This window comes from Hoplias malabaricus, chromosome 6, assembly GCF_029633855.1.
Source record: "Hoplias malabaricus isolate fHopMal1 chromosome 6, fHopMal1.hap1, whole genome shotgun sequence".
NCBI classification, from domain to species: Eukaryota; Metazoa; Chordata; class Actinopteri; order Characiformes; family Erythrinidae; genus Hoplias; species Hoplias malabaricus.
This window is the reverse complement of record NC_089805.1, coordinates 40,699,995-40,709,524: the sequence shown is the minus strand read 5'-3', so window position 1 is coordinate 40,709,524 and position 9,530 is coordinate 40,699,995. Positions and strand designations below refer to the sequence as shown.

Genomic DNA, 9,530 nt, shown 5'->3' with positions numbered 1-9,530 from the left:
TCTTTGTTATTCTATATATGTACACAGGTACTTGGGTCCCCCTTATTATTGTATATAAGCACATATGCTTATACCCTGGTCCCTTGTTTTTTTTTTTACTGCAGATATGGATATGAGCATCTACATTCATTTAATTCGACATCCCACTGCCTGTTTTGTTTTTCGCTGCAGCTCCATTCCTGCCTCCTGTCCACTATCAACAAACCCCAACAGCCCACAAGCATCATCCAAGCTCCTGTGCGTTCCCAGAAAAGGCGAGTGTTTGTTCTCGTCTGCCCTTAAGGACTTACCCTTGTTGATTGCCCTGTGTTGCACGGTTCAAAATGGTCGGACGGATGGAGATGTAGCGCTCCGGAGATCTCCCTCCTGATCTGCGGCTCTGTGTTCTGCTCTGACCGAATTGGAAGCACTCTGGATGTTCTAATGTTTCCGTGGAAAAAACAGTCCGATTATCCGGTACCGAAGGAGCGTAAAGACACACACATAGACACACAGCGTTGGAGGGTTGAGGCTGTGTGTCCGAAGCTCAGCTCTATTCCGCTGTACCTGCACAGAATGAATAATGAAGTGTGTGGTGCTGGGAATGTGAGCGGAGGAGAAGTGGGAGGAGCTTGTAATACGTCAGCACAAAGCTCCTCCCACAGAATGAATCATTCCCTTGAATCGATCCATTTGAACTACTAGTCCCGTGGCAATCCGTCAGTGTCCATCCGCTCAGCTCCACTGATCATACAGGTCCACTTTGTTGTTCTGCACACAGGCTGTAGTTGCTATGCATACTTTGTTATGATTTGGGCGGTGGATCATTCTCAGTGCTGCCGTGACTGATGTTACAGTGGTGTGTTAGTGTTGTGCTGGTGCGAGTGGATCAGACACAGCAGTGCTACTGGAATTTTTAAAGATACGCAGAGAAACAGGTGGACAACACCCTGTAATTATAAAATTCCAAAGTGCTCCTGTATGTTCAGTGGAGCTGTAGTCATAATATTATGGATGGTGTATAATGCAAAGCTATGAAATATGAAGCATATCCAAAAATAACATAAATTCATTGGTTTTTAATCACACTTTTTTTTTCAGAAACAGTTTACGTTCCAATGAATCTCGAACACAAGGGTATAAGAATTTTTTTATTACAGTTAAAGAAAGATTAATGGATCTTTTTAATGACAATGAATTGATTCAATTGATTCGAATCTTTGAATTGTCAGTGACACATACCGAAAAGATACATTCGAACAGCCCCCATCAGAAACTCACAATAACCAGAGAGGACCATGTAGTTTCAGTCTCCACACGGGTCACACAGGTTTGTATTCAAAGTATGTTACGAATAAAATATTTTGGCATGTGTTACTTTGCTTTTTTTTAAAATATGGGATTCTGAAATATAAGCGAGATTTATTACTAGTCTTCCTCACATAAACACTGCATCACAGAAGGTTATTTTCACTGAGACCTGTGAATCGGTTCGAATGATTCACTGTGAAGAACTGGATCGGAGGAAATATTCTATTCAGAAATAACGCAAATAAAACATTCCTTTAATATTTTAAACTATTACATTAAATATGTTTTATTTGCTTCTAAAGCGAAGTAAAGTAAATGCATGTGTATATTCTACCATGGTAAGTTGAAGCACTGAAGAATAATACAATAAGAAAATTATAAAAGGAAATTCAAGAACAAAAGCTTATGTGGTATTACGTTTAGGTGAAATTTTAGCAAAATATATATTATATACGATAACCAAAGGCTGAATTCCAAATGATGTTTGTCCCTATGTAGTGTGCACTACATAGTTCAGTAATAACAGTTTTAAAAAGGGTTTTAATACTGAATGTTATGTCTATACAAAGTCACTATACGCCGTGCGACACCCAGACGAACACGTATTGTCCTGTTTTGGGTGTAGAAGCCGTAGCTTCGTGAAGTAGGTGTGAACGAGGGAAATGTAGGGAGAAGGGATTCATTTGCACTTGTGCCCTCTGAGTCTGTCCGGCGTTTTTCAGCAGTCCGCGTCGCCTGTCGTCAGCTCTCTGATTGGTCCGAGAGCTGCCGGAAAGCGGTGTGCTGGAGTTAGCAGTAGCAGCGTTAGCTCGGCGCTGATATGAGGCCGATTTTTTGTGAAGATTTTATTCTTGTTTTTCTGTTTCCGTGATCTTCCTCTCTCACTATGGCGGAGAAGTTCGACAATCTGGAGGAACATCTGGAGAAATTCATCGAGAACATCCGCCAGCTGGGGATTATAGTCAGCGACTTTCAGCCGAGCAGCCAAACAGTGCTCAACCAGAAACTGTGAGCTCTACATCTAAACATTTATTTATTAATAATAGACCAATGTCAGAAACTGTGAGCTCTACATCTACACATTCATATATTAATACATCAAACAGTGCCAGAAACTGAGCTCTACATCTATACATTGATATATTAATACATCAAACAGTGCCAGAAAGTATGAGCTCTACATCTATACACTTATATATTAATACATCAAACAGTGCCAGAAACTGAGCTCTACATCTATACACTTATATATTAATACATCAAACAGTGCCAGAAACTGAGCTCTACATCTATACACTTATATATTAATACATCAAACAGTGCCAGAAAGTATGGCTCTACATCTATACACTTATATATTAATACAGCAGACAGTGCCAGAAACTGTGAACTCTACATCTATACATTTATTTATTAATAATAGACCAATATCAGACACTGTGAGCTCTACATCTATACACTTATATATTAATACATCAAACAGTGCCAGAAACTGTGAACTCTACATCTATACATTTATTTATTAATACATCAAACAGTGCCAGAAAGTATGAGCTCTACATCTATACACTTATATATTAATACATCAAACAGTGCCAGAAACTGTGAACTCTACATCTATACATTGATATATTAATACATCAAACAGTGCCAGAAACTGAGCTCTACATCTATACACTTATATATTAATACATCAAACAGTGCCAGAAACTGAGCTCTACATCTATACACTTATATATTAATACATCAAACAGTGCCAGAAAGTATGAGCTCTACATCTATACATTGATATATTAATACATCAAACAGTGCCAGAAACTGAGCTCTACATCTATACACTTATATATTAATACATCAAACAGTGCCAGAAACTGAGCTCTACATCTATACACTTATATATTAATACATCAAACAGTGCCAGAAAGTATGGCTCTACATCTATACACTTATATATTAATACAGCAGACAGTGCCAGAAACTGTGAACTCTACATCTATACATTTATTTATTAATAATAGACCAATATCAGACACTGTGAGCTCTACATCTATACACTTATATATTAATACATCAAACAGTGCCAGAAACTGTGAACTCTACATCTATACATTTATTTATTAATACATCAAACAGTGCCAGAAAGTATGAGCTCTACATCTATACACTTATATATTAATACATCAAACAGTGCCAGAAACTGTGAACTCTACATCTATACATTGATATATTAATACATCAAACAGTGCCAGAAACTGAGCTCTACATCTATACACTTATATATTAATACATCAAACAGTGCCAGAAACTGAGCTCTACATCTATACACTTATATATTAATACATCAAACAGTGCCAGAAAGTATGAGCTCTACATCTATACATTGATATATTAATACATCAAACAGTGCCAGAAACTGAGCTCTACATCTATACACTTATATATTAATACATCAAACAGTGCCAGAAACTGAGCTCTACATCTATACACTTATATATTAATACATCAAACAGTGCCAGAAAGTATGAGCTCTACATCTATACACTTATATATTAATACATCAAACAGTGCCAGAAACTGAGCTCTACATCTATACACTTATATATTAATACATCAAACAGTGCCAGAAACTGAGCTCTACATCTATACACTTATATATTAATACATCAAACAGTGCCAGAAACTGAGCTATACATCTATACACTTATTTATTAATAATAGACCAAATAGTGCTCAACCAGAAACTGTGAACTCTACATCTTTACATTTATTTATTAATAATAGACCAAACAGTGCTCAACCAGAAACTGTGAGCTCTACATCTTTACATTTATTTATTAATAATAGACCAAACAGTGCTCAACCAGAAACTGTGAGCTCTACATCTATACATTTATTTATTAATAATAGACCAAACAGTGCTCAACCAGAAACTGTGAGCTCTACATCTATACATTTATTTATTAATAATAGACTAAACAGTGCTCAACCAGAAACTGTGAGCTCTACATCTTTACATTTATTTATTAATAATAGACCAAACAGTGCTCAACCAGAAACTGTGCGCTCTACATCTATACATTAATTTATTAATAATAGACCAAACAGTGCTCAACCAGAAACTGTGAGCTCTACATCTTTACATTTATTTATTAATAACAGACCAAACAGTGCTCAACCAGAAACTGTGAGCTCTACATCTTTACATTTATTTATTAATAATAGACCAAACAGTGCTCAACCAGAAACTGTGAGCTCTACATCTATACATTAATTTATTAATAATAGACCAAACAGTGCTCAACCAGAAACTGTGAGCTCTACATCTATACACTTTTATATTAATACATCAAACAGTGTCAGAAACTGAGCTCTACGTCTATACACTTATATATTAATACATCAAACAGTGCCAGAAACTGAGCTCTACGTCTATACACTTATATATTAATACATCAAACAGTGCCAGAAACTGAGCTCTACATCTATACACTTATATATTAATACATCAAACAGTGTCAGAAACTGAGCTCTACATCTATACACTTATATATTAATACATCAAACAGTGCCAGAAACTGAGCTCTACATCTATACACTTATATATTAATACATCAAACAGTGCCAGAAACTGAGCTCTACATCTATACACTTATATATTAATACATCAAACAGTGCCAGAAACTGAGCTCTACATCTATACACTTATATATTAATACATCAAACAGTGTCAAAAACTGTGAGCCAAAAACATTTGTAAAAACTATCTGTCTGTCTGTCTGTCTATCTATCTATCTACAAACTTTTGTAACTCTGCTCACATAATAAAGAACCCTGCAAACTTTTCTTGCCAATTTCTATTATATGTTTAGAGGTGGGCATTATTTTTACTAAATTTTGTGTTGCTGCTTTGCAGGAACTTCATGATCACAGGACTGCAGGACATTGAGAAATGTCGACAGCAGCTTAATGACATCCACGTACCTCTGGAAGCATTTGAGTGAGTGTTTTGACCATTTAAAACACAAGTCTGCAACCTGTAAATGAATTACAGAATGTCCTTTATGTTTCCTCTATGAAATTAATATCTCATAGATAAGTGTGGTTTGTGATAAGAAGGAAACATGAAGAGGTAGAATTTATCTACAGCCAGATTGCTGTTAGACAGTAGATCTGATTAGAATGTCATTTCTTTCTCCGTACTGTAGCGCGTGTTAGTTTTTCATTCAATTCAGATTTCATCAGCATTTCTGCCTGTACAACAAACAAATGGAAGATGAGAATATTATTAAAATCAAAGATTAAAACACTGGAGAAAAAGGTATACAACCCGTAATCAATAAAGTCTGCTGTACCCTGGCATTACACAGTATTAAAATTGTACATTTTCATGTGGTCTATGTGTAAATCCCATTTTATAATCTTACACCTACCCCTCATTTTAGAATATTATATTGCCACCTTGAACTGAGTTACAAGTTGTAGTGGTTAAACCCATCTTCTGCAAAATGGGTCAAACTTTCAGGAGCCTTATACATCATCAGAGCACACAAAACACGAGTAGTGCTTCGGTATCAGAGAAGTGCTTCTGGTCTTTAACATAGTTAAATTTAGGGCATCCTGCTGCACAATCCTATTTTATCACCCACTCCTAGCTCTGTGTTATGAAGCTTCAAGTTCCACCTTAAATGCTGCAGTAGCCACAGGCGCCAGAATGTAATTGTTTTACTATTCAAGGTGAAACTGGAAATTCAGAGAAATCAGCAAACTTCTAGCAATGATTTATGCTTGTTTTGAAGTGAAGGGACTGGACACACTAAAACTACATTAAACTAAGATAATACAACAGTTATCAAAGGATAAAATACTGACATTTCATTTGAAGGAACTATCGCCCTCCCCTGAGACACCCATACCCCTAGGAGGCAAAATGGAGGCATAGGGCTGAGGGGTGACATGGGATTCACCCCAAATGTAAATTTTTTTGAGTATTTACTGCAGGTAGGGGCTTTAGATGCAACAGTTTGCTGGAGTTGTTTATTGGTTGCAAGAAGGACCTACTTTGTTAATTACTTTAAAAACAATAGACCATGAATCAAACAGGCAGAATATAATTCACTAAAAAATGGCCGTTCATTGGAAGACGATAACAATGTAATAAATAAACATTCACAATGAACACAACGATAATTGTTGGGGTAATGAATTCTTGCTTAAAAGAGATATATTCCTCCCGTTTCCACAATGTAACATGGTACTGGAATCTTAATGAAACATGCTTTGGTCAAAATGCCACAAGGATCGCGTCCCCAGCAGCGTTCTCCCCGTCTAAACAGCCCTGTTCAGAAAGACCAGTTCCAGTGTCTTTTCCTTTAAATAAAAATGAGCCACAGCTTAGGAGCGAGGAGCAGAAACTCTGGTTTTGTGCTGTTTTTGCTCTGTTCTCTTTCTTCTCGTTTTCTCTGTTTATACTCTGTGCCCTTATTTCTCCGTGCTCATTATGATTACTTTGTTCTGTTTAACCTCGTCTTTGAGCTCTCATATACATATGATGGAGCAGGACTATTTCATTTGACCCACCCTTTGATAAATTAGGGACATATGCTGTCTTTGGTCAATGGTAGAATATGTAGTATTTTTATGTAATGCATTCATTTTAAATTATTAACTGCTGGTCATGTGATTGGCTATTCTTCAAGTGTTAAAATCTCTTTGGATTTTGCCCTTCATCAGTTGAGGAGTATGGGTTTTAACTTTCTCCACAGATACATTGATCAGGGTCGCAATCCTCAGCTCTACACTAAAGAGTGCTTGGAAAGAGCCTTGGCTAAAAACGAGCAAGTGAAGGGGAAGATAGACACAATGACGGTGAGTCAACCCTTTAACCGTTTTTACTAGTGTAACAGCTTCAGTTTTGCCAACTAGATTCTGTTCTGAAAAGATGATTATAAACTAGTGACACACTATGAAATCAGAATCATATCAGTGTCAGCAGGAAATATTTAGCATTGTAAGTAATGATCAGCTTTGGTGATTGATTTTAATTTAAAAAATAAATAAATAAACCAGATAAACGAAAAACTAACGAGCCACAGATACATTTATATTTAAACAAGGCTTAAAGTACATTTATTGCAACATTTCAAAATGGCGCTCATCCACCCCTTCCTCTTTCTACAGTTAATTTTATTCCAGTTTAAAGATATTAACATGTCCCATGTTCTGGGCTGAGGCTGGCTCTCTGTTTTGAAGCTACACAGCCTGCTGTAGAAAATAGGAGCTCAGATGGTGTTGAGATGCCAATGACACATAAGAAGGACCTAGCAGGACATGTCCTGAGTGAAAGATTTGTGTCTTTTAAATCGACTCCCCATAGTGTTCGTGTGGGAGACGAGTCCAGCACACAGTGTAAATAAACACAGTGCTTTATAAAGCGAGAACGCAAATAAATAGCTGAAACATCACATTCAGTTTGAGGATATGAGAGCGGGAGAAATGCAATACAACACAACAATGTGCCTGAGACGTATTTAATTTTGTCCCAGATTTCCTATATTCTTCTATCACCAAAAGCAAAATGTTGGTTGTATTTGATACATAGCATCTGACACGAGTTCTTCATGACTGATGGTGATCTGGGCTGGTTCAGCTCTAGTCCACAACAGGAAGTCTATATATGACCCAGCAGCTTGACTGTGAAATACAAATACAACAGTTGGAATACTGCAGTGGAAAAGTTCTTTAAATTCTGTTTATTTCTTTTTGCAGAAATTTAAAAGTCTCCTGATCACTGAGCTGGGGAAGGTTTTTCCAGAGGAAATGGCCAAGTATAAGGCCATCCATGGAGATGACCCCCCTTCATAGACGCACCAGCCCTTTGAGCAGCTTTATTAAAGCCACGTTGTAGATAATGCTGATATATTTTATAAAATTCAGATCATTCGTCTTGTTTTGCTCATTTACAGATTTTCCAGTGTGTGTTTGTGTTTCGTGAAGATGCGTCAGAAGGATGTGGGATGTTTTGTATACACTTGATACAGAGCTTGGTTTTTGCATAAAATATTGTAATTCTTTGTGTTTTTTTCTTTTTAATAAAGAACTATTTAATATTCATCATAAAAAGTGTGAGATACTTTGGATTCAGTTTCAGAACAAGGCCTCGGTCTGGGTTGGTTTTATAGAGTTGAGAAAACACAAATGTACAATGACAGCACTTTCTTGCTGCCATTAATGATGTCACCATGTGCTTTTCTGAGCTCTGAACCACTGCATGTTTTTTTTTTTTTAAAGAGACTATAGTTAGATTTAGTGCAGCGTGTGAAAATCACATTCATAAACATTGAGCAGTTTTCTGAACTGCAGATTTTTTCTGTAATAGCACATTAAGTCTGCTGCATTACAAAAAATCTACTGAAATATGATGAGAGTTCTGTCATGTCACCCTCCCCTGCTTCAGATCTGGATCTGGGAGACTGTGCCAAGTAACTTATATAGAATACAGGGGTTAGACAATGAAGCTGAAACACCTGTCATTGTAGTGTGGGAGGTTTCAAGGCTAAACTGGTGCAGCCTGGTGGCCAATCTTCATTAACTCCACATTGCACCAGTAAGACCATGTGCATCCAATGGTTCAAACATTGTGTCCTGAAGGCGGTGCCGTGTATCAGGACGACAATGCACCAATACACACAGCAAGACTGGTGAAAGATTGGTTTGATGAACATGAAAGTGAAGTTGAACATCTCCCATGGCCTGCACAGTCACCAGATCTAAATATTATTGAGCCACTTTGGGGTGTTTTGGAGGAGCGAGTCAGGAAACGTTTTCCTCCACCAGCATCACGTAGAGACCTGGCCACTATCCTGCAAGAAGAATGGCTTCAAATCCCTCTGACCACTGTTCAGGACTTGTATATGTCATTCCCAAGACGAACTGACGCTGTATTGGCTGCAAAAGGAGACCCTACACCGTACTAATACATTATTGTGGTCTAAAACCAGGTGTTTCACTTTCATTGTCCAACCCCTGTGTGTGTGTGTATATATATATATATATATATATATATATATATATATATATACGGGGATTAATCCAAGTCCTGGGCTATACAGCGGTCTCAATGGAGATTCTCCAGTATGCTGAGAATGTAGAGCAGGACTAGTCTCCCTGTCCAGGAAATGGACCCGCTGTGTTTCAGACAGTTAATTTAAAGGAACACAAGGTAAGATTTGATATTTTGTCTC

General features: G+C 37.1%; 1 protein-coding gene across 1 annotated transcript; it reads left to right on the top strand.

Annotated features, from left to right (window-relative positions):
* Window positions 1–1,996: 1,996 nt before the first annotated feature.
* Window positions 1,997–8,381, top strand: med10 (mediator complex subunit 10). The gene is made up of 4 exons (XM_066675353.1): window positions 1,997–2,298; window positions 5,204–5,287; window positions 7,053–7,155; window positions 8,056–8,381. The coding sequence occupies exons 1-4, from the start codon at window positions 2,177–2,179 to the stop codon at window positions 8,149–8,151; spliced, it is 405 nt and encodes a 134-aa protein (XP_066531450.1). The 5' UTR covers window positions 1,997–2,176; the 3' UTR covers window positions 8,152–8,381.
* The last annotated feature ends 1,149 nt before the right edge of the window (window positions 8,382–9,530 follow it).

Bases quoted from the DNA above. Each gene is read 5' to 3' on its own strand.
- med10 (XM_066675353.1), top strand. From the start codon at position 2,177: ATGGCGGAGAAGTTCGACAATCTGGAGGAACATCTGGAGAAATTCATC. The intron at 2,299-5,203 runs GTGAGCTCTACA...GCTGCTTTGCAG, and splicing joins ACAGTGCTCAACCAGAAACT to GAACTTCATGATCACAGGAC. The intron at 7,156-8,055 runs GTGAGTCAACCC...TTCTTTTTGCAG, and splicing joins GGAAGATAGACACAATGACG to AAATTTAAAAGTCTCCTGAT.